At 36.5% G+C, this 26,976-nt stretch overlaps 1 protein-coding gene across 1 annotated transcript; it reads right to left on the bottom strand.

Annotated features, from left to right (window-relative positions):
• Nucleotides 1-17,247: 17,247 nt before the first annotated feature.
• On the bottom strand, nucleotides 17,248-25,956 carry LOC107190355 (zinc finger protein Elbow). Its single transcript, XM_015579149.1, has 2 exons — nucleotides 25,664-25,956; nucleotides 17,248-18,717 (listed from the first exon to the last, which is right to left on the bottom strand). Exons 1-2 carry the CDS (start codon nucleotides 25,724-25,726, stop codon nucleotides 17,299-17,301), a joined length of 1,482 nt encoding a protein of 493 aa, XP_015434635.1. The 5' UTR covers nucleotides 25,727-25,956; the 3' UTR covers nucleotides 17,248-17,298.
• Nucleotides 25,957-26,976: the final 1,020 nt, after the last annotated feature.

Below are 26,976 nucleotides of genomic sequence, written 5' to 3'. Positions count from 1 at the left end.
AATTTGATTATTGAAACTGCTCTAAATTAAATATAATGAAAAATGTTTAAAAAAAACCTCATACATATACAACAACCTATTTCAGTGAATACATATCAACCGTTTATTTCGAAGAAAGCGTATAAAGTTTTCACGTTTATCTACAGATGTCGCTGACTGTTACTTTAATTGTAAGCCCGGGAATAGGAATCCAAAAGGGTAAATATTATAGAATAAATGTAAAGAAGCAATCTTTTCGCAAAGCTATATAGTACGTAGAAAAAAGAATCCATGATTTGATAATAGAAAAATATCGTGATATATAAAAGTATGAATTATTAGAACAAAAACATGTCATTATTAAATGTCAGCAATTGGCAATTTGTGATTTGGAACGTTAATTATAAAAATCTACCCTTTTTTATTTTTTATTTTGATAAATATGTAGTTTATACTATAAAAATCTAAATATGCTTGCTCTAATTAGTGTTATTGGGATAATTTAACGTTAAATTAAATGTCATTCAGGCAAGTGGTATTCAAGATACATAATGATTAACGTGACTAGAAACTGGGAGTATTCCATTACCCGCAAACAATAGTTAAATTATAAATAAATTTATTTCGCACAATTTGTCATTTTTTTAACATGTGCCCCATTTTCTTCCTAATATATATATGTTATTGTAAATGTCGAAACGTATATTTAAAGTACATTGTATTCAGAATAATACAGGCTTAAAATAAATGTTCTATGCTTCAGCTTTTTAACGTATATAAATTTTTTCTACCAAAACGTCGGTTTCTATTTACAATATTATATTACTTGAAGTCTATTGTATAGTACCTACCTTACTATGTATTTGTAATAGTTACCTTATACGACATATCGTTGAATTCATCTCAACGAGCGCTATTATATTATGAATAAACAATATATCATTCTATTTAAAACAATCTCCCACAATAAACAATATATCATTCTATTTAAAGAAATCTCCCACAATACACTATCTGAAAAAAATGTTTATATCAAACTACAGGGAGAGTCAAAACTAGCAATAAGTATACACCTTACAAGGGTGAGTATCGTGTAATATTTCTGTAGCACCCTACTTTATTCATTATAACAAAAGATTTTAATTTCACCAAGTCCAATCTTTATCACGCATTACAAGTAATTGAAGAATTGCACACATTTCGCAAACACGACCGGCACAATACTAAACCTCGACACGTTCAAACGGCCATTCATTTTCCAGCAGCTTAACAGCCAACAGAACCCGATTCTTTCCGAACTCCATCGGGCAATGTTTACTCAATTAAGTCGAGCAAAAACACGACAGCTGAGGAACAGGGAACCATTCTACGAGTTACCGTGCCGCGTCTACAACTATAGTTTAATCGGAACGTTATTCAAGAAACATTCATCCGTGATTCCGACGAGAATCGTCGGAAATCCATCGGTGTAAAACGTTTTGGGGGCGCTGAAACGGCGAGAACAAAGAAATTAAAAACTAGTTAGCTACCCGGGGCGAGCTTTTTTTCACGTGATCACGCAATATCGCCGCATGCTATCCCGGTTTTCCCTCCGCCTCGCCGCCGCCGTAGGCTCGGGCCAATTCTTTCCCCGAACTTTTTTCATGGTCGTCACGGGTATTTCTGTTGTACGTACAACAGAATTTATTTCGCGCTAGGAGCACGCCCCACAATGGCCTCGGGCCTGTTCGACTTGAACGGAAATATTCCGCCGTGATAATCGATTACCGTGGCTGAAAGAAGAGAAATCATCGGCAGCCAGTAGGGCGCATTCGTGACGCTCTAACTAAAGGGCACCGACGAGATCGAGCTTGACGGATAAATATCGCTGGTTTACCGTTTCCCATTCAATCTTAGGCGGCTGTAAAACAAATAGTGCCACGTCATGGTTTTTATGGGAAATTCGACGATTTCGGTCTGGCATTTAATTTTATTTAATTTTTAAACGTTATTCTATACAATAGAATGATCTTGCAGTTAAAATTCAATTATATAACTACATTGTAATAATAATACAACTTTAGACATGTAATCATTAAAATATAATTTTCATTATTTAGTTTGTGCTAGATTGGCATAGACGAAGTGTTCCGATTTACAAAGTTTTTCATATTTTTGCGTGTATACAGTTATAACAACTTTGTTTGCAACTTTTTACCACGTCTTCATTAACATGTATCTGTCTATCGATTTGTTAAAGATGAGAAATCCTGAAGACTAGAGATTCCTTCGGCGTGTCTTGGGCTGCTTTATTTTGGCATAATTTCGGTTATAAATATTTAATGATACACTTAAAGAAGTATATAAAAGTATGCTAGCAAGGAATCGATAAAATATGAATTATTACATTACCTTTTATAAACACTATATTTTTCAGGGTACTTATTAGAAACTTATACCAACAAAATCTCCTAAGTATTATTGAAGAATATCGTGTCAAAACGAAACTAGACATTTATTTCTGAATGAAGCCAATTTTTGACCGTTAACAAATGATAGATTCACTTGTTAAAAAAGTAGTTAAGTAATTTGTTAATATACAAACGCTTAATATATCATGAAAATTAACATTATATAGGCTTTCTGCCACTTTTACTTAAAAGATTGATTCGCTTTGGCATAAAGTTGCCGTTTTGGGCCACAAGAAGTCCGTAAACAGTGGTTAAAAGAACAAAAATATAGAAACATTAGTGTGACCATCAAGGTCTCCTGACCTTAACCGAATAGAAAATTTATGGGGACAACCAGTACATGATGTTTAAGAACATTGTCGCCATTTCAACATGTAAATGAACTCAAAGCGGCAATCAGGGACGCTTGTAGTCGTATTACGGTCGGCAACTTATGAACCTCGCGAACTTTATCCCAAAGCGAATCAATCTTTTAATTAAAAGTTGCGGAAGGCCTATTAAATATTACTTCTCATGACGTAGTAAGTTTTTGGACATCGACACATCATTTAACCACTCTTTTACCATGTAAACCTATCATTTATTAACAGGCAAAAATTGGCTACGTTCAAAAAAAAATTTCTAATACTTAGCAAATAAATTGGTTGGTATAAGTGCCTAATAACCTGAAAATTTCAGATTGATTGATGCATTTGTTCATGAGTTACGACCATAACTGTGACTGAACCTATAATTTCTGAACACACTGTACACACGATGTTGTCTAATAGCTAACACCATGATGGTTTTCTTTTCCTAACGAAAGTATCAAATACGTTACATTTCTTCCATACCTACACGGCATTACCGTCACAGTGAAAAGAGAAAGGGACAGTTTAGTGCCATTGTCGCGAAGATGACAGGAACAAAAGGGATTTCCGGAAGGAAGTAGACGATTAAGTGTAAGCACAGTAAAGAGTACACACAACACAAGTCGAGTCGAGTGAAGCCAAGAGACGAGTCCGAGTGGAATGGAGTGGCAGTGAAGGTGAGCACACCGGGACACGTAGAACGAGCGGTGCCGCCCCTTCTGCATCTACTTTCGTGTTTACACGTATCCCGGAGGCTATAAATAAACCGGTACGGTGCCGGACACGGTCGCTCGCGCACGGGAAAACTTGACTAATTGCGAGAAACCTCCCTGACATCGCTGCCTGTTCCTTTCCGTCGAGATATCCTTCGTTGGGGTGTTTCTCCCATTACCCAGGCCGCCCTTTCCCCTTCCCCTGTCATGCTCACCACCCTTCTTCGCCCCTCTTGCGCCGATCTTCCTTCTGTCCTCCTGTAATGTACACTATGACACATATCCCGCGGTTTTTCGTCGGCCGTTCATCATCCCGAGACTAATCTCTTCTACTTGAGCTCCGCTGACGCGTCGTTTGTCTTCCTTTTGCCGTGCCTATACATACGTTCCACCGGAACGACTATATACGTTTCGCGTGTCCCCCGTACTAACCTCTACACCGAAAAGATTTCTCACCGTCCACTCCCTACGCGTCCCTTCCGTTTTTCGCAAACGCTCGGAAAATCTTGTATCTTAACTTCGTACGAGACTCGGGCGCATGATTGGAGTACCGATGAAAGGAACCAACTTTGGGAAACTATTTCTGGACAATCACGCTTGGAAAGTAACAGTTTCTGGGAGCTTGTGCGATGTAATTAACTTGTAACGAGAAATCAAGAGAGGTTTCTTTGGTATTAAGTGGATGGGAAAATCAAGTAGAGTTAGTTGAAGAGATGTACTGTGGAGATTTTTACAAAATTGTGTCGTAATTAGGAAAGGCGAGCCTCGTGTACTGCTCACAAAACTGTTACTTTCCTTTCGTTAAATTGAATTAAATTGGAGTTGAAATCAACGCGAGAAGATTGTATGTTCGGCCATCGGTAGATTATAATGTATGTACAGGGTGTTTTAAAAAAAGGGTCTAAGAATTTGAAACATTGTAGTATTCATCGAGGAGTAAAAAATTGCTACTCAGCATAGGTTCTAAAATCAATCATTTCGGTGTAAAATTAACTTTTATTTAAGAGCGTTTGATATCGTTAAGTGAACCTCTTCGCAACACATAGAATGTAAAGAGGTAAATTGGTTCAGAAGTACATTAATTCATGTTTGTATTGCAGCAGGCAATACGAAATACGAAAAAAATATTTGAAAATATACATTACGTCGATCTAAAATTCACAGATGTAAGTTTTGTATTCAAATGAAGGAAAGACATATGGAAAATCTGTAACAAATGTAACAACAAACAGTTCTATTTTTCTTCCAATGGATTGATTTTAGGACCCACATCGATTAGACATTTTTTACTCCACTCAATGAGCACTATAAGCATCTAAACGTTTTAGACCTTTTCTGTGAATATATATTTTTTTAAATACACACTGTACGTTAACTATTTGCATCTTTACTTAGAAGTTTAGTGTCTCATCAATTGCTTGTAGTGGTTATTGAGGATAACTTGGGACGAATAGATTATTGTAATTTACATTGTTTCACCAACTAAATGCGTTTTCTTGAAGAATGTGTCTCGGAAAAATTGTATGTTGTAAAATTACTTCTCATGAATGTTTCAATTTGATTCTTCAGCGAGCAGTTGAAAATTTGGGGTAATCGAGAATGACACGTTTAAAACAGCCAAGTATTCAGTATTGCCTAATTGTTTGCTATCGTTAGGTCATCCCATAAGTAATGCGATTTTGTTGGTGTTTATTTTAATGAGATTGAGCAACTGTTAGTAATTAATAATTTTTCAATAGTAACTCGTGAAATATCTTCGTGTAGTTCCACAGGGCTTTTTTTCATGAGAGTCTTCGTTAAGACATGCTTGAAATTTCTTGAACATTCTTCAGCACTGATTTACTCGAACAATCTTGCCATTTACCTAGAATATGTTCTTCGCTACTGCAGTTGTCTTAATTCATTTGTTATGCTCATATAACCTAATATGAACTGTACGTTCCTTCGTTACGTCCATTTGGAACGTTTGTTATAAGTGGACCATTTGGTCTCAAGGGTGGATACACTAATAACTGAATACGTACCAGTGAATAACCATTATATATAAACACGAGTAAAACAAGTTATGAAAATAAGCAAATGATTAAAAATTGATTTCTTCCATTTTTTTTTATTATGTTTATTCACTGGTGAAATCTGTATTTTCTTTTAACATACATTGCATGTTATTAAACATGTTGGTACGTTAGAGTAACTTGATTTCTCCTATTGAATGTCTTTCCCACAATATCTTTAAAGAAGTCGTCCGTGAAATTGCGGGATGACCTAATATTATTCGACGGTTATACAGAAAAAAGAAGAACGAGGCACTTTTACCACCAATGGAAATTACAAGACGCGTTCGATCATCGATGTAGTTAATTAATCACGCACGCTTTTTAAGACGGCGTTGTGTGGACGCCCAACATTCTGTGGATGACTGTTGTAATAACGTCGGCGGCACAAAGAACCCATTGTGTTGAACGGCGATCCTTTGTGGGGCACCGATTAATCTTCTTTTTCAGCAACTGGCTTTCGTGTCACCGAGTCAACTAGCAAGTTGATTGGCAGCCGACAGGTAAGAGTTTTGAAGCAGCTGTACGCCGCGTCGCTGAAATTGTTCATTATACCTGCCGTGGAATACATATGTAATACACTTTCGCGGCTGAAAAAGGGAGAACTCGAGGACACAAGGATTACGCAACGTTGACAATCATTCGTGGAGGCTCGGCAGACCGTCTATAAAAATTTCAATGTACAGTGGACAAAAAAAAGCAACACCCGGTACAATAGAGTAAAAAACTGGTATTATAAAAGTAAATTTTACAAAACAACATAGAAACGAAATGAGAAATCACGATCTGAAAGTATTTTAATGAATTGTCAAGGAAAGGTCGTTGTCACTGTACAATTAGAAAGTAAATTTTATTTTTAATACCAGATGACATCTATAAAAGAACAATATGAGGTTTTCCATTATTAGCATATTCTGACCCTCGTTGTCATTTTATAATTAATTATACCTTGTAATTTTTTTTAGTGTACTTGTACTAATTAAATTGTGTAATAAATAGGCTGCAAATGTTTCTGAATGAATATTAGTTTTTATGGATTCATTTAGAGAAAATATAATTAAACGGAAACTTACTTTCATTATTAGTCATTGTTTCATGTACCAAATAAAATACAAACCTTATTAAACTTTGTCAATTTTATTACTACATACGAGTCTAGATAAACGTATATGCTATAAATGCATAAAATCCACAGTGTAAAAATCTCTCTATGATCACATCATCATCCAAAAACATATTTAAATGTTGTATACCAAAATGGTGGAATAAATGGTACAACATATTATACATATTATACAGTGACTTCCATTTTTTAAAACTATTGTATCTAGTATCCTACAAGCATATCTTTTCAATATCCATTTCCGGAAATATCAAAAATTTGAACTACCACCTTAGCCATCTTAGTAAGTACTTGTAATCGTTCTTCAATATCGTATACCATTTTCACTAGCATCCCACAAAGGATTGAGAACATATATTTTTAACTTAACCTATATCGTAACCATCGTAAAAATAGAATTACTCATTGGTACAGTGAATGTTACTTAAGGGGTTACACCACATTGTAAGCTTAAAAAAAAAGGTACATTTGACATTTTTTTTACAAAATGCCGTTTTCATATTTTCCATAATTATTAAAACATTGTACCCTATATTGTACATAATTTTGTAAGGAATAAGGTGTATAAATATGAAGTTGATTGGATCAATAATTTCGGAGGACTGCTAGATGTCAGCTGACAAGGACAATTCAATTACTAACTAATGGTTGAAAATAAAGTTGAAATGTTGCTTCACATCCCTTAAAAAGAACGCAATATTTTACTCAATAATTGCCTCAAAAAAATGCTTAGGACAAGTTAGTGTACCCCTTTAAATTCATTTCACAGCCAAATCATGTTCTAAGGTTTCGATCAAAGTCAATATTTACATTTTTGTCAAAAGTTTAATTTCTCTGAAATATTTGGGACAAATACACTGAAACATGCTTGTTGTTATGGTATTCAACACTTGCTAATTCATATACGCCGTGCCGGGGGCGATGTATTTCGCCCGTAAAATAAAAATCGATTTGTCGGTCAATATTCGAGGAAATCAAGGCTACAAAATGGCGAAAGCCTTTAGTCTGATAATCTTGTTTTGTGTGTGTAATTGCTTCTTAATCGCGCGCGACCAATCAGCTTAACAGTGTTGTGCCACCTAATTCGTTTACGCGCCGAAGTTGAACCGGTTACCATCTCACCCTTCTGTTTCCCCTCTGTCTTCCCACATGGGATTGAACGAGATTGCCTCATTCCTTTTCCACTTTCCGGATATCTCACGGTTCGACCTAATTCTAACCATGTGGCCAATTGTAGGGATATACATATAGGCCGGTAAACATTCTCCATTTGTTCCCAACATGGCTTCTTAATTCAAGTGACAGACAACTTATCGTTCGCAACTACAGCTATCATCATAGTGAAGTTGTAATATGTAGATGAATTTACAGTATTTATTCATTATTATAGGTTGTCTAATAATATACTGCGATTTTTAACCATAAAATTTAAAGTAATACAGATTGCATCTAAAGTGTGCTTGGGTCATTCCTAGCAAAATCGGACACGTTTTGGAGTAACATTTCGGATTCTGTTGACACTTGGATATGTTGTAGTCTTTAGTGCTATATAAACATACCTCGAAGGATTTTTGAAAATTTTTAAGATGATTAATTTTACAGCTGTTGGAGATATAGTGTCAACGTTTTTTTTCAATAAGTCATAACTGTTGAACTAACAAAGTGATCAAAATGACCTTTATGGGTGCTTACAGTGGAGGCATAAGAGTACCTCATCAAAATTATTTCCGTTAAGAGAAAATATTTTTTAACCATCTATTTTGCAATTGTTTCAAAGAAATGCAATGTTATAATAGCGGGGCACAATTAACAATGTCAAAGGAATGAGGATATAGCTCTATTTGTCCTCTTTATGGATAAATTCTTAAAAATATGGAGACTTTAAAATTGGTCATATGAAAATTTATTGAAGTTAACGCTGCGTTGAATCACACAGGCTCAATCGCCCAAGCTGTGCGGTAACTATTATAGTCCGGGAGCCAGTAAACTTTTTTCTTACGTCATTTGATTACAGCTGAAAATTTGTGAGGCTTTAGTTAACTAAGTCAGAAATGAGAAAATCCTAGTATGGCAGCTTGGACACGCTGCATTGAGGACATTATAGGGTCAAAGTTAGAACGGTTACAAGGATTCTATTTCTCATTTAATAAGTGCCCGAATAATAAATCAAACTCATTTTTCTCTGACTTTAGTTCTTTTACGTAATTGTCTGAGTTTGACAAATGTGATCATATGTATAATGGGCTACTAATATTATACTTTTAGTTTTTAAAATTTATTAACATGTAAATTATGCCTTCCTGTAACAACGATCTATGTTTTACACAATTTTTGTTGGCGTGAGAAAGGCAATATTTATTCAAAGTAACATGTAAAATAACGGTGTTAAATTTCTCTAATTATTATTAACATGTAGAATATCAGATTGACGTTTAAAAACAGTTTTCAAAAAACTGAAACATTCTTTTAAAGAAATAGAAAAGCTTAAGTCAAGAAAGGTCGGAGTACTTACCATTTTTTTTACTTCGTTCAATTTTAAAATACCTCAATCGAAGTTTTGTTATTCAATATCTCATTCAGAGCACCAATTTTTATCGATTCAGACCAGGAGCTATGCTATTCACATGTGGGCGACATAGTAATAAATGCGCCGCTCCTTTGAAACATTTCTTCATTCGTATTTATTGCAAAGTAACGAGACAAACGAAGATTTATCGCGGGAAGAACAGGGAAGGAATCCGTTAACGATCAAGGGGACGGAATCGGGGAACATAATTTAAATTATATCAATTGGGAAAGACAATTTGCAAACTGCGATCCAATTTAGCTGACGTTTAATCACGCTCGACGAGTCAAAGATATAATTCAGGGGAGCGCTCCTCCAGAAACACCGTTCGCGCCCACGCTCCTGCCCAGACTGCCCCAAGGCTGTAAAACTAAATCGACTTTATCCCTGTTGCAGACACGACTCTTAACCGATCTGTCTGGCAATGAGAATTTTAACAGCGTGGGTTCACAAAGCTATCGTGAACACAGATCTATCTTTTCTTTTCTTTATACTTTTACGATCAAACTATAAACTCATCATCGATACTTACAAAGATGTAAAATTAGTTTTGAAAAAATAACTGGTGGAACTTACAGGACTCGCCCTCCTTAGAACTGACACAAGTGTCACTAGTGCGGAAAATTTAATATCGGCCAGAAAAATGACCTCAAAGTTCATCATAAGCAACTCTGAAACTGAATATGAATATGTAACATTTTTTATAATTTTTTTGAGTTTTAGCTTTTTTGGGTGCATGTAAATGAAATATGTAACTGGAAAAGGAACAGAAACAGCAGGTCCAGTTCACCAGTCATGGAAGATTGCCCGATAAACAGCGTGTACATTGTTCATCACGACTAAAAACTCCATGTTAGTGGTTTTTTTTTCTTTTCCAGTTATTTTATTTACATGTATCGACAAAAACCTAAAAAGTAAAAGAAATATATAAACAAGAAGTTATTTATATCCATTTCCAGAATTGCTTATGACGGACTTTGACGCCATTTTTCTGACGGATACTGAATTTTTTCGGGCGAGTGACATTTATGTCAGTTCTTAGAAAGTCGAGTCACGTAACGCCCAACAATTATTTGGTCAATACTAATTTAACAACTGGGTCACTTGCCTTGTTAGATTTGAAGTAATATACATGCTGAAATGAATTCTCTTATCATGTTAGAATTTGTCGCGCTCATCGAGGAATTACTGTATATCTGTTTAAAACAATCTTAATTAAAAAAAATGAAATGATTATTTGGTTAAAGGTGCTTCATGATTGATTTAAAGAATTTGGTGGTTCATTTTGATTTAAAGCAAACGAAGTATACGTATATTTAAAAAAATTTTTAAGTCATGACAATACATATTTCTTTCTTCTCTTGGCAACTAATATTTTTTATATGAACATCTTGTTATAAATTTTTAAAAGAAATCAAATCTGAAAAATACATGTACATATACACTGAAATTACCGGTTCTTGTATTGGGGGAATAGATCTGTTGAAAAGCGTTTTTCTGTTAATGGACACGTGATGAGACGACACCGCCGGCACTTGGGAATATGTAAGCAACATGGTGAAACCGGTTCTCGGGTCACTGGATAGAAACCATTGAATTTTCTGGCGCCAACTAATTCGTTTGAAGCACCCTTCGGCGAGCGCCGGTCTCTTTTGCTGGCGTCCCATGCCTTCCTGGCGCAGCGTACCGCCGGAAGGAAGCTCTTGACAAGCCACTCGGTTCTGCCTTCGCCGCGACTTTCTTCTTGCGTCCAAGAATGGGATCTTACGAGCCGCTCCTATAACGTACAGATACGAGTAATCGACAGATATTGACAGACAGGAAGCAAATCGCTTCACCAGTCGGACGATGAAAAAGAAATGCCGCCCGACGCGATCCAGCGACCATTTGTAACGCATAACAAATTCTACGGACACGTTTCCTATATTAATCTTCGAAACGCGACTGGTATACGAGAGTCATGTGTCGCGCAGAGAATTTTCAAATCGAATTCCGCGTAGTATATGTACTTATTTGAAGTCATCGCTGCTAATAACTAGATTCGCTTGTATATGCTTAAACAAAATTTACAATTTTTTACGCTAAGGTACACAAATTAAAATTGGAGAAAATTGATGTCCTGTAACTGGAAGTTTTAGTATTTTATTAATATATAAATATTTGGTGAATGCAAAAGTTTTAATGAGTTTTACTATAAAAGAGTAAACTGATACAAATGAGTAACTGATAAAAAATATGTAATTAAAATTACACATAGTATCTAGTTTGATTCAATTTAAAGATTGTTCCACGCCGTTACCTGCGGTGTTAAGTTTAGAAATTCACGGTAATGCGCGGAAACGAGTCTGACCACTCATGAATACATTATCCTTTCTAACGAGGTGAATAGGCAAAGCAGACGGAGTCGCAGCAGTCTGTCCATAAATCACTCAAAAGGGCACGCAAGATCACCCTCTGAATCGGAGGCTCCGACCCGACGTAACACACGATGCCGCTCAAACACTCCTGCATCGGTTTCCGTTTTTTGTCAGGCATTATCGCTGCAAGGAAGTGAATGAAGAACGATGTGAAGAACAATTTTAAATATGTAAAACTAGTGCATACAATTTGACGGCAACAAAGTACAAACGGACAACTGTAATTTTGTGGATTTTCACTTCTTTACATAAATGGACTTTACATATTATTTAGAATATTATTTATAATCTGTGCATGTGAAAGAAAAAGGAATCAACCGAATACGATAAATAGTTGCCCGGATATAAATTCATAAATAGAATCCATTTTCACGAAAGTGGGCAAAAGTCGCAAAATTGAAAGGCTTGTATTTCTTAAATAAATTCCAAACTCGGAAGATGATGACTTAAACACCACCCCCTAATTCCATGTGGTTTACATCATACATGATTTTGTACAAAATCCCAGACGTCGAGAGAATAACCCTATGTTGTCGAACACGCATTCTCATTGTTAGTTCGACACGAATTCTTTTTGTTTACCGACATTAGTCGGAAAACGAATCGGCATGCCGTTCGGCTTTTCCAGCCATGAGTCCAAGTTCACGCACGAGTCTACATATCGAACGGCTGTGTCGTCTGGCAAATACCGCCGCAGTGGGAACGCAATGGAGACGCGTCTCTCAGCAATGCCGAGTGGCTTTGCCGTCTGGCAAATGCCGAAGCAATGAGGACGCGGCTTAAGAAAAGTTTTTTAATTGCGAGTACAGTAAACAACAGTTCTAGAATTAATCTCTCGTAGAACAAAATTTTGTATACGCAAAAAGAAAATGTTCCTGACACATGTTGCACGTAAATGAAACATGAGTCAAGATAATTGTGGTAATACTGAGCAAAAATAAGTACATACGCATATGCACTTACTTTTTGTTAGAATTGAGTTCTTGATCGAACAAGAACCTATAAAATTTCAATAATCATGTCTTACATTTAAAACTGAACAAAAATTACGAACACTGTTGTTCTTTAATTAAAAATATTACATCTGAGTCATGACATATTTAACTCTTGTGAAGGCAACTGGGTACCCGGGTACCCAGAAACCCATTTTTAAATTTCCTTTCACAATTTTTTATGTTCTTGACTAAAACAGCATTTGGTATATTATGGGAAGGGAAAACTAAGAGTTTCGAAAAAGTATGAAAGTAAAATTATCTATGTTTATCTAATCTGTCAGAATAGGAGGACATATTTAGATTGCTCAATAACCATGAATATTTTCGTTGCCCACACAAGGGTTAAATAAGAAGAAACTTACCTTCATCAATAGCCGGATAACTTGATTGGTGACTACGAACACTTGTTCATAATAACTGAATTACTTAGTGTTAAAATACCTCGAATACTATTAAAGTTTCTATTTAATAAATAGACTGTTGATATTTATGACATTTTTGCAGATTCATTTACAAAACCAGAAATAAATCAATCTTGTAACAATTAGGTTAGAAATGAACTAAATATTTCGACTAATGACACAAATACTTATGCTCACGATGATTTACACATTAATAGATACTATAAACGCATAAAATCCAAAGTCAATTAATCAGCTTTTTCTTTTATGACTCTGCACTAAATTGAATACAATTGTAGATCTCTTTATCTTTTGTTGAAACAACTAAAGGTTATCATTCTTTTTATCTTGCCATTTATTTGAGCAAATATGAATCAAGGTTTTTTCTTGAGGGACGGAAAAGAATGTAATAACTGATCCCTAATATAAAGAGGCGTTTCCATGTTTTATAATCAAGCAACGTGCAAAGTTAATTATTTCAATTAGTATTATCCGCTTAAAATAATTGTTGCGTGGGAACATCATATTTGCATTTCTATTGTTTTTTTTTCTCGAAGTATCACTACTCTGCCGTGCATACAGAGAATTAAAATTTGAAAACACATGAAATGTGTATTAAACAGAGATGTCTGTTTCTGCTTAGCATCTCCTCAAGTGTATTTCTTGACCGCGACAAAGTCCGCCGAGAATTTCATGCCAGTGGTGGAGTTAAAAGTACACATGTAATATTCTGATAAGAAATATGTTCTCATATATTTCACTTTAATAGGGTATCAAAGAGCACTACGTAATGTAGAACAATAATAATAGAATTAACAAGTCAACATAGAGTCTCATTGTGCGTTCCAAGACGAAATAATATAATAAAAAATACAAAAAAATTTCCGATCGGAGTAGAAACTAATTATTACACGTCTAACAAATAACCAGGTTTGCTTTTCATAAGTCAAAGATTGTCCCGACATTCAAAATGTCATTGATCATACAATAATAATTATATATATATATACATATATATGTATACATATTTATATACATATACATTTCGTATACAATAAAATAAATCTATTTACAACTGAATATCCCGCAATACTTTTCTCATCCTTTTATCTCGACTACATAACGTTGTTTATTGAGGAACCCGCAACGCTACGAAATTATCGATCGATTACTAAAACTTTGGTTACGCAAAAATATAGACGCGATAATCGCCACCTAGTCAGGAATTCGTTCAATCATCCATACACGCGTCTATTATCACTAAGCTCCACCGTCTCGTCGAAAAATGATTTTTGTTTAGACTTATCGCTTACATATATCTATAAACAAATGTACAGTAATTACAGTAAAGATTAGCGATAGATAGTGATTCATAAATACTACACACAGACTGATTACAATTACATTAACTCGAATGGCTCGCAATTACGGAGTATGCCTGGGAATTACCACCGCCAACAAAAATCATGTGCATCGGCCGTCGTGATACGGTCATAAGCGTGGATTTCAAACGGAAAATATGCGAAACGTGGCTCAACAATCTCTACATAGAGGGACAATCAATCTCAATAATCGACCGAATCGCTTGATCGTCCTCGCAGAAAGTCATCTCGATCACTTACGCCGCCATATTGGTCCACCGAATACCGCTCGCCGTTGACTTCGAGCAAAAGAACCAGATTACCCTCATGTCCGTCGACGTTACGACTATGACTGATAATAGAAAAAAAAGGCACAAAGTATAAAAATAGACTAACAACCTCTAACGTGGTTTTCTTCACCATAATCGATTTATGTAACCTATTTCTACTCTAAACGCGGATAACGAGCTGCGTCGAACGGTTCGAGCGTTCGGCTACCAATACCTCATTTGACGACGATCGCTTTGAAATATTAATTTGTTGCATAATAAAAGTTGTTTTTAAATGACAGAGTTCGAACGATTGCGACTTATTTGGAAACAGATATTTTCAATTGAAATAAAATCCGTCTGAAGTGTTGACAAGCTTTCTTTATCCCATGTGTAACGATTTTAAGATGGTTAAAGTGAAGCGCATTGGAAAACGTTATATTATGCAACAACCTAATAATGATCATTACGTTTCAGCTATCTCCAAAACAAAACACGATGCTTTCTCGTCAATTATTCCTACGGTTGAATAAAGGAAGAAGAAAAGAAAAAAAAGAATCTATTGTTTCCTCCTCACGGGAACTCGCGAACGTTAAAAAAGTAATCGCTCTTTTAATCGTCGCTCCGAACAAAGGGGCTCCGCGATTGCGCGTGTATCGATAAATTCTAAAATCACGCGCACACATACACACACACGTATAGAATAACTCTCTGGTAGCGGAAGCACGACATGTCTCACTTACGCACGTTATATCTTTCTCACTCGGAAATCACAGTTGAACATTGGTTTTTCAACGTTACCCGTGGCACTCGTTTAGCTCTCAAAATTAAGCGACACGTCGGTCGCAGCTAGCCGACCGAACTTTGTGAAGCAAGGGGGGAATGATTTTTAATCGAAAATTAACGTCCCATCGGCCGAACGAAAATTCATTAACGGCATAACCGGGGGGAAAAATTGCGCGCGACGGAACGGGCGCCGGGGGACGTGAAACGTTTAGATTTTCGATGAAAATTACTACCGGAGAGGCAGGTGGCCATCGCGATATTTGACTCGCGCGGCAAACAGAGCGGGCAAACGCGGCCATAATATTAAGATCAAGCACCGGGAAACATTGTAATGCCGCGATTATACGAAGGAGCCGATTAAATTGCCCGTTGACGGTTAATAATTACGCGGCAGCCATTCGCGATTTTTCATACAGGCACACGGTCTGCCTTGGATTTGCTCCCTTCTCTCGCTGTACACTCCGTTATCCTCGCGCGAAAATCACAGTTAAACGTTTGATACAGTAATACTTGCGATATCTTTAGATCTTCGAACCGAAGATTTCTTATCGGAGCGCTGAATATATGTACCCAATTCTCGCGTATAACTAGGTACAAATCCGATTATTACCCGGCTCGCATGTGTAAAATGGTTTCGGTCTTCTTCTGTTATACAGGGTGTTCCCAAATGGTATGTTAAATTCTGCTATTGGTTTGAAAATAAAGAAACGTTTTTCAAATATAGGCTCCAAAATGCTTCGTAAAAGAAATCCTGAAATCGTAAAGAATCATAAACGTGCACCCGATAACAAGCTCAGTTTCATTTGAACTTTAATTACTCTGTTTATTCGAGCTAGATGAAACGATACCGTTCGAAATGATTAAACGTGATTATTATAACTTGTATCAGTTTATATAACATTCCCACAATAGGGTTCAATTGTGATGGATTTATTGTAATTTTTTAACAAAGCGTTTCCATGCCTACGTTTATATAACATTTTCTTCTGTTTTTATTCGCGTAACGTACCGGCAGTTTTCCATATGCAAAAAAAAGATCGATACTATGGAAGAAATTTATTTTGTATGAAGTTCGGTTTCCAATGCAATTAATTCGAACGATTTGAATTGTATATAATGAATCTTAGGGTTCGAGATGTACGTTGCCCAGTTACTAGTAGCGAGAACTATTAGAGCATGTTGTACTAAACTTAGAATTACTAGAAAATGCTATAAATATCTATTACAGTTGAGCATAGCATATGTATAAAAACCTGAATATATAGAAACATATAGAACCTTTTTTTATTAATAACCTTATAATGAAGTACGTATATTTTTAACATCCGGTACATGGAAACCGAAATGTTCGCACATAAAAATTTTATCTCGTATTTCTAATCTATTTTTGCATATGAAATTACCATACCTTATTTATGATTACCATTCGATAAGTAACTTAAAGTTAAATTGAAAATGAAAAATAATTCTACCGATCACTGACCCGATAACAGTCGTACCGTGCATCGTACCTCATCCAACAACAAAATAATTCCGATGAAGCAATTTGATGCAACATAAACTGGGGACAATTATAGAGATCGAAGCACCAAGAGGATCGCGTAACCATATTTTGGACGGTTACCGCGGATAGCATAGTTTAATGAGATTACGAGGTTACCTTAGCAATAATACTTGTATTGTTTGTTTTTTCGCTCGAATTCCGTATCTTCGGCTTCTCAGTTCTCATACTTCCGTATCAAACACTCCTTTTTCATGCTCACACATGGATCACAGTTAAACGGTTGATACTTTTCTACGCGTCCAATCATGGGCAAGGTTCGTGGTCGGGAACTCATTGCGGCATCCCGGACGCGGCGCCAAGGCGGGGAGCGCCGTACAGCGAGTACGGGGAGAAATACGGGGGTAATCCGGCTGGTGTGTGGGGATGAGGTGGTGGAAGTGGTAAACCCAGCGACGATAAAGACGGTGGCAACAACGGCGATGGTTTCCCGTAAGGGTGATAACGCGCCGTCGCGAGTGGACTCAAAGGTGGCGTTGGATAAGTTCTCGAGAACAAAGGATGCGTCGGCGGTAATCCGACGGAGGGCGACAATAGGGACAACGTCGCCGCCGATGGATCCGTCGCTCCGCTTGACGACACGCTCGTGTGACTTCTTAGATGTTGCAGCAACTCGTCCGACGTGGAGAACCTTTTACCGCAATAAGCGGTGTCTCCGGCGATCCAGTTGCAAACGTAAGGAAGCTGCGAGGCCGCGGCCAAAGCGGCTAACTGTGCGTGAGCGTATGCAGCAACACCCAACGCTCCATAAGGCGTACCGGACTTATGATCGCACTGAACGCAACCAGCTGGACAGGTACCGGCTCCATTGGCAGCGCTAGACGCCAGCTTGCCGTTAGCGACTGCTGCGCTGGCAGAGCTAGCGAAAAGATGAGAGTTCAGTTGACAACCGGTACAGTATGGATCCCGACAAACGGGCATCAGAGCCTCGGCACCCGAGGCACTCTTCAATCGGGCGTAACTCAGATACGGATTTCCAGCTACCAGGCCGTTCTTTAAGGCTGCGTGATGCTGAGACATTAAAGAGCTGGCCATCACATCGACGGGTAACTGCGGGCTGTAGCCTAGGTAGGCGGCCGTCGAAGAGGCCAAACTGACGCCCGGCTTGAACGTTCCCAATGGAAGATCCTTGATGGACGGATCCGTCATCGCTAAGACGCCTGCGGGACTGTACGAGGGTTTCGCTTGTAACGATGGACTGCTCACAACCGCCGGTTGCGATGAACTCGAGGATTCGTGTTGCACTAACGATAGATTCGCCGTCGACGTCCTAGAAGCTGGTGATTCCCGGGCAACGTCGCCGTTCGGCGTCGCAGTTTTCCGACCTTGCGGCGTCACTGCGCGAACCGAGGAGGCGCTCTGATTGCTCGGGCATCGTTTATTACCGCTACCAGGTGTCCTCGATCGTCCAGACGTCGAGTGACTGGATGCTGACCTCTGCTCGTCCGGGCTCGATGCTTTCTCACGACCCAAACACGACTCGTACGGCTTGAAATTGGTCTTGCTCGATTCTGTCGACGTTAGCGCGACAGCCGGCGACGATTTTTCACGCGATTGATCCGCGGACTTCGACGATTTGTTACTCGACGGTTTGTCCAACGAGCCCAGCAGAGATTTATTAGACGGCGTGTCGGCTCCTATTTGGCTGCAGGTCTGAGCGAGGAGTGCGAGCGGGCTTTTCTTCGCGTCCAACTGAAACCAAAATAAACGAATAAAGGAATATCTGTACAATGCTTTCGTATTTTTATAAAATGGCATTCATTCCATTATATTATTATTTCACACAAATGTCTCAATAATATATGTATACACAGACACACAACCATACGACTATCTTCAATAACAAAATATTCATTTGTTAATACATGATTTTGTTTTCAGTACTAACTTCTGTCTTCCAACACGAAAATTAAACATTGTTTATTGTAAGTAAAGTAATGCGATATGACCAGAACATAAAAAAAAATCAGTTTATTATGTGAAAATTTTAAAACTCTTTATAGTACTTGTTAAATGTCTATCCACACTCACGCGAATCATAAATTACTCAAAAAATTAGACCATTTGAGTGAACAAATCAATCGTAACGTTATGTACGCCACGAGAGTACTAGAAACGAAATTGCAAAATAAAATTTGATAAAAAGGCAGCCGATTATTTGCCATCCAAATATAGTTCGCAGCAAGAGCGTTATAAACATCTCAAACATGAAGAATGCAAATTATCCCTAGGAATTTTGTTTGTGACAAATGCGTTTTCATAACAAGACTGTATTACTTCATATTATACGCTGCATTAACTGTTTATAAGAAACGAAATATAATTTTTATTTCAATTTTATTGTATCCCTATAAGAAAAATTGTATTATTACAGAGTCCTCTCGATTATCGTCCCTAACTCAGGTCCGCAAGGGGACGATAATCGTGGACTACGCGAAACTCGCCTTTGTAGTATTCTGAACGTAGAAAAGAACAAGCCAGTGAAAAACAGAGAGAAAGCTTCTTTTCCCACTCGACTTGACTACATGGCCCGCCTGCAATGCTCTCGCCGACCAATGATTACATTATAGCCGACCACACAGTCCGATTGTGTGTGTACCGTTTCGAACAATAATAAAAATACGTGTGACTGAAGGTGATCCAGCTATATTTTATTCGTCGGCTTTTTGTAATTCTTAAATAAAAGATCCAACTAGTTTTTACGAAATTATTAAAATTCACTAAAAACGAAAATCTTTTAAATAAAGATGTTTATCTACATTTTTAGAGGTTCACTGCCGACTGTAGGTATTCTATTTCATTCAAAGTATCAGAACTCTCATGCTAAGAAAACGTGTAGCAAATAATATGTATTTAGAAACAGTTTGAGTAATCATCGTTCACGATGCAATGACAAATTAATAAATCAAACGTAAAGATTGAATAATTCTTTGATACCGTAATATTTTTATTTTTAGTGTTTCTCTGGAGTTTATGTGCATATAACTCCCTACTCTTAAATATATATGTGATTATACATTGAGAACACGTGTTTAAAATATAGATATCAACAAGAAAAAGGTGTAGAATGATTCAGAATATCCCTGTTAATTTATGTTTTTCATATTTATTTCTACTAAATGAAAACATAGTCATGAAAAATTATTCGTGGAAAACTGTTCTTGGAGTAAATATTTTTTGGTCGATTCCTTAAATGTAGGAAAACACACGATATCTTATTAGCAATTGGCACGCTTTTAATAGAAGTGATTAGAAAGTTTTTGTAAAAATAGGTAGTGATTGTAAAGTTTTCATGTACACGACTGCTTATGGAAAACATCACACACGAAACTTGTATTGAGTTACTGTTCATGAGAAGCCAATCAAATTGACTAAGTATGTTTCGAAATTAATCACTGCAGAAACAAATTTGTACTTATTATTATTGATCTGTTGAAAAATATGTAGCAGAGAATTACCAGAATTTAAGAAGCCAATTCGACGTTTTGTCGATTGCGCAAATCTTACGACCACGCCATAAAAGTGAATAATGATTGCGAAATAAAAAATCTGAAGAAAATCGTCGCAATTAATATATGTTATAGTCTTTGACAGAAGGCGCTATCGGTTATCGAACGTGTCTGTGAAAATTTAATATTGGCGCCGAGTGCGAGCATTCGCTTCCAAGTAGCCGAGATGATACAGTTGGTATAATTAGCGTTATAGAGGAACGATATTTCTCGCGGCTGATACGTCCATCGAACAGATGTTCGGTGTAATTAAAATGCAACGTTCATGCAACTAACTCGCCGTTTACGGTTGCTTCTGCAAATGGCGCGATGCCGACAGATATTAATGCCATGAATTGCAACAGGCTATTACGGCGTTACGGTTAAAGCTGTATGTTAATTGCCCCCGCAAAAGTTAACGGAACGCTCCGACATAATATTTTAATCTGCTAACGCTGTCCTCGGGGCTTTTCATCGCCGTCGTCGACCTTTACTACAATGAAAAATAACCCTTTTCCCTGCCACATTACCGGCCAATTATACTTCTTCTTTTCTGCCATGTAAATTCACTAACGACTTTAGTAGATATTTCATTAAAGGAGTATATACATATTATCTGACGCCTCGGTATTCTTTCTCTAAACGCGGGATATTTTTGTAATTCATCATTTTTTAAAACACAGCGCGGTACACATTACACATAAATGTAACTCTTTTTCTTCATGGTGACTATACAAAAAGTAAAAATTTATCTGGTTTATAAAACGCCGTAAAAAGAAAGAGAAATCTCTTAATAAATGTAGATCGGTAGTAAACTGATGGTTCCTGAAATACTCGGTTATTTTTTAATTTGTACTAAAGCAGAATGACACTAAAAATATCACTATTTATTACTTTCGTTTACTTTTTTTAATAATAATATGACTTACTTCGAGTAGTTTTCATACTTGTAGGCGACTGTGTTCATTTCTTATTTCATGTATAAACTATCAAATTGAATATTTTAAAAACACTTGGTTTATTGTTCCATGTTTATGAATTGTAGGATTTTTTTTTGTTTCGTTACCAAAGCTTCATTAGTCGGTTAAATTTTTGCATGTGATTCACAAAACACCCAACCATGAGAATATTATTACTACCTTTAAACTTATATATCGCGGTAATTATTAAAATTGTTATTACAATTGCTATTGCTTCCAAACACTAGAAATGTAATTCACGTACACATACATGTACAATGCAGCATTTAGATACCAAAAAATGAAAAGATTGCAAGATTAGATACACTGTTTCTGCATAATCGCGTTATTGATAACTTGTGGTGTAACTGTAGAGAGGAAATATCGCAGAAAGGTCAATTTTAAAAATGTAAGAAGTATATAAACCTTGAAAACCACCCGGAGTAACAGATTTTACTTTAGATTATTTTTAAATTCTGAGCACAATAAATTACTTAACTTATAAAGCAATATGAAGGAATAAATCCAAGTTATTATTTTCTTCGAAAACGAGTCACTTTAGCATTTCGATTTATTTGAAGTATAGAATGGCTTAATTCTCAATTATAGTCAGTTTATACTCTGGTACATCTGTTTATACTAGAAAAAAATCAATTTTACAGATAAATGACAATCAAGAGATAAAACAGATCCAAATGAAAAGAAATTAGAACGATGGAAATTACACTAATTCTTGGAATAATGTAATAATTTTAATGCAAATTGTGTCGGCAGAATCAGTTCCACCACTTTTGTTGCTTATATCGTTCCGACTTTCTGCTTACTATTCTCCCTCGCTCATTTTTAGCAAATGTAAAAGGTCTCACTCCGGTTAAACGCTCTTTCAGTCTTATTGTATTTAATATAACCAGGCTTGACATACAAGATGTTCAGTAATGTACGATAAAAGCGTAGACAATTATTTACGTAAAAATGTATCTACTAAAAAAAAGGAATAGAATGTGTAATTTATCGATTTTGCAATGAATTTGAACCATTAGACTGTTGTATGTAAAACAAACAACTTAAAATATAACATTAAACTGGTGCACATGTTTTCTTTAATTAAGCCCTAGGAACATGTGAAATTTCAAAACGTCAAACCTGATTCAATCGTTATTCTTGTGGCTTTTTCGTTCTTTGCGTATAAAAGGTATTAAAAAGTATCGAAACAATAACAAGATATGATAAATCATAATGTAGCTGATCAAGTGTTGCATTACCATTCAATAAATTCATCTGTCAGTCTATTTATTTTCAGAGATACTCTTTTCTGACACTGAATACATTAGGCAACAATGCATTGTTTCTCTTCCATGTATTGCCATGTTATTATTCTCACATTATAAAATTCACACTGCAAGGAAAAGACACTTCATGCGCACTACTTTAACAATATTTTTCATTAAATATTATTACTTCTATATTACGTGTATAAACGTAGAAATGATTTATGGCAAACAGATACATGTAATACAATAACAGCCTTTAAGCCTTCATGACTCGATTTCTCTTGTGTTTAAATATAATTTAACAAAACACATGGTTAAACATTGGTCATGTGTTAAAAATTAAACTTTAGGTTAGAACAGCCTTTTTATTCGAGAAAATGGATTTTATAGACCTGAAATAATGGACCTAGACAACAGATATGATCCTACAAGTATGTATATAATTTCTTGGTCACATCCGTCGTAGAGAGTTAAATACGTTCTGCTCCGAAACTCAGAATTGCTCATAAGTTCGTAATTCTTTATAAACTTTTACCAAAAATGTTTTCTGCAAAAGTATTACATTATTATTCAAAGTACTGCACTTTATAAGACATTAGATACAAGCCTCTAAAGTCGGCGACCAATAGATTTCCAAAATATATTCCACAAATAATAGAAAAAAGGATCGTATAACAAACATATTAAACATTAATTCTCTCACAAAGAAAACCTCACACCTCAACATATTCAGGTGCATTTGGGATTCATTTTTGCACGTGGCATGATTTATGTTAAGGGTGCTGTACACACTATTCATTTCAGAAAATGTGAAAAAATCTTTACTAGCTTAACACTCTACCCTACATTTTAAGCGAAAAGATAGTTGTTTTATTTTTAATTCATATATATATAACATCAGCTCATTAAGAAAATAGTGCATTACAAAGATAATGAACAAGTGTTCGAATGAAATAAAATACGATACTCAATTTTCGTAACATGTTTGATAACAGTGTCAATTACTTGTTGCTTTATGCCCATGATACCAATCGAAACACTACGCATGCTCCTGCTTGCATACTCAAGGGAGTGTACAGGAATACTCTCAGCGTTTAGTGAACGATGTTGCGAACTGCATCGTTTATTACTATCTACTGTTACTATCTCAACAATTGTTTTTGCTTGGAGTAGACGTTATTTACTTTTCTGTTTCATGTATTTTTCAGGCACCGAATGGTACGAACGCGGTGTCGTGATCGAATGCGGAGACATGTTGACCCATAATAAAAATTATTATACGCACTTTTGAAAATAAAATTGTGGACAAATTGCGAATCATTTAGTGAAACTGATACATACATCGATTAGTTATTGTAGGTTTTAAAAACGGAATAAAATAGTTTAACTAATAAAAATATAGAGGTAATTGAATGATAGAATAAACATAATAATTAGGCCATGGATGTTTATGTAAACATAGATTTCTAGGGACTAGTCTGTAGAAACTGTTACCAAACAGAAATTAATTTATTGTATTAAATAATGGCTCAATTACATTTTGTAAAAATTGTTACTATATCGATTTTTAAACAACCTTGTATGCTTTACCTCGAGAGAATTTTCAGTTTAATAATATTTTACCATCATCACCGAACACTTTTGAGTGAGCTCATTGTGTCTTATAATAGAAAATACGATAACGGCCACCATCGTTGTGTTAAACTGATCCCTACATCCGTTGTGCAAAGGTGAATATTATTCGTAATAACCCCTAAATTGAAACGAAGATATTTTAGATCAATGAAAAGCAAAATGTAAATCAACCCATTTTAGCTAAGCATGTGGTCACAGTAGATCGTATTGTGTAAAAAAGAAAGTGGAGTAAAAACGAAAAAAGGGGGTTAAAGCGAAGAAAAGGAGAAAACAGCTCGACCTTTTGTTCAATTCTGGCGTGAACACGTCCCCTTGCGTCTTTCCTCGCAGCGTTGTATTGCCGAATCGCGTTTTGATTTACAACGCTCGTAAATCAGCAAACGTTCGAGCAGTAACGTTGCCAGCACTCGCTGTCCTCAAAATAGTTTACAGGAGTTAAAGCGTAAGACGTGAAATGCATTCCCGTCGAGATTAACGGAACGCCGACAGCCGCAATTAATGGGGCCGTCGAAACGATTGTCCTTCGCGGTATTTATTTCATGTCGGGTTTAATAACGACCCGATAGCGGGCTGTTATTACGTTGACACTGCCGCCAGGGTTTAATCTGCGTTAGAGATTTTACGCGCGATTTTATCAATTCGATCCAAAATTATCTTTTACGGAGAATTACTACATATTATTGGGTTGTTGTGTAATAAATATTGTTTTGCAATTCACTTCAATTTACTACTTCAATGTCGTTTAATGTAGGATGATCAAGAAACTTGTACTTCATTGGTAAGAATATGTCGATGCAAATGGATCTTCGATTAATAATCTTTTCAAGCTAATTCTGTATCTTGCAAAGTCTGCAATATAAAGACAGTTGTTTCGCAACAACTTATTTGTTTTAAAACTCTAGTTTAATTCAGCGATTTTGACTTTAAAACATTTTCATTTTTTTTTTAACAATAGCGGTTTACATTTCAAATAAAACATACTATCAATTGTAAAATAAAAAAATGGATTCAAAACTTTGGTGGTGGACAGGAAAATTCTACGGCAGCTGATAGATAAAATTGAATACTCAGGGTATGTGTGTTTACCCTCGATTATCGAAAACCGAGTTTCTTCATCTCTATACTGCACCATATATCGCACAAAAAAATGTCTATATAATATGCTGAACGTGTTCAGTGTGTTTATACATCGAACACACCGAATCCGACGTACACACTGTACTCACGACAAAGGTACAAAAAAAACCCGAAATGAAGGAAACCGAAACAGAAACACCACACTAACCGTAGTAGGCAGAGGCGTAAGATATTCCGGACGGAGGTACTGATTCGCGCTGGAAGTTAGCATTTTAGATGATCGCCTTCTTTCTTCGCACAACTTTCCGTTTAACTGACAGCACTGTGATCACTCGCGGCAGCCCGCCGAGGACTGACAAACGACAGAACCTTGACGAAACCAGCGATCACTTCCCGTGCTCTTCCTTATATCCGTTGCGGCGAAACAATGAAGGCGCACGTAAACGAAGCCATTTAGGCGGCTTTCAGGAACGTACTCTCTTGTACACACAATTCTCCTTGGACGTGTCGGGGACACAAAACACGAGGATACCGAGGAAAATGAAAAAAAAGGGAGTACACGATACGCATTACACAACACACAACGACCAGTTCACGCGGCCGACTTCGAATCGCGACTAAGTGGGTCCGCGGTCCGCGCACTGTTCCGACGGCCGAGCCTCCCCGTGCACCCCACCACTTGCCACTTGCCCGGCGATGAGCGTTCAGCTGACTCACCCCGCCACGCTGCGCCGCGACACGCTACACTGGGAAGCTTACCCTTTCGTCGTTCGGTCGGTAAAGGCGATGTTGTTTGCCCCCACATTTCAATAAAATTTCCTCGAAAGAACGATGGAAATGATACGCTTGCAAAAATATTGCTTCGCTTATGTCGGTGATTATCATTCAGGTCAAAATGATAGCGCGTTTACCACATTCATTGCCATGACGTCATTGGTGACCGACATTGACAACATATTCTCCGTTTACGCCTTGTCAGTCACGAGTAATTGTCATTTTACTGTAAAATAATCCTTTCTTATATTTGTTATACAGGGTGATTCTAGTAACTGGGCGGGTTATAGCTTTGCTCCAAGTGAAGTCAGAAAAAATCAAAGAGAAAATTTTATATTCTTTAAGAAGCTCTACCATCCGACTGTATTATATGTTCACAATTGTATCGGTGCACTTGCAAACTACAATTGCATTTTTTTTTAATAGAGCAGTGCAATTTTTTGTATAAATTGATTCCTTATGTCATTCTGTGTATAAAAAGTATAAGGTAAGGTACTTTTTACATAATTATTACGTCAACGTTGAATCACCACACCATTATTGTATTTATTAACATCGTACTTACAGATAGACAAACACACACATACACAGTTTACCATAATTCGCATGTCCTTACATACTGTTTACATTGCTTACCACTTAAACGTACATACTGTTTGCGTTGTTACCTTTTAAACGTACATCTTGAAACAAATGAAATATCTCGTAAAGTATTGTGTTCTCAATGACCTTACCTTTTTATGTACA

This window comes from Dufourea novaeangliae, unplaced genomic scaffold, assembly GCF_001272555.1.
Source record: "Dufourea novaeangliae isolate 0120121106 unplaced genomic scaffold, ASM127255v1 scaffold177, whole genome shotgun sequence".
Classification (NCBI taxonomy): domain Eukaryota; kingdom Metazoa; phylum Arthropoda; class Insecta; order Hymenoptera; family Halictidae; genus Dufourea; species Dufourea novaeangliae.
The sequence above is the reverse complement of the archived record's forward strand: the minus strand, read 5'-3'. Positions and strand labels throughout refer to the sequence as shown.

Bases quoted from the DNA above. Each gene is read 5' to 3' on its own strand.
- LOC107190355 (XM_015579149.1), bottom strand. From the start codon at position 25,726: ATGCTAACTTCCAGCGCGAATCAGTACCTCCGTCCGGAATATCTTACG. The intron at 18,718-25,663 runs GTTAGTGTGGTG...TTTTGGTTTCAG, and splicing joins TTACGCCTCTGCCTACTACG to TTGGACGCGAAGAAAAGCCC.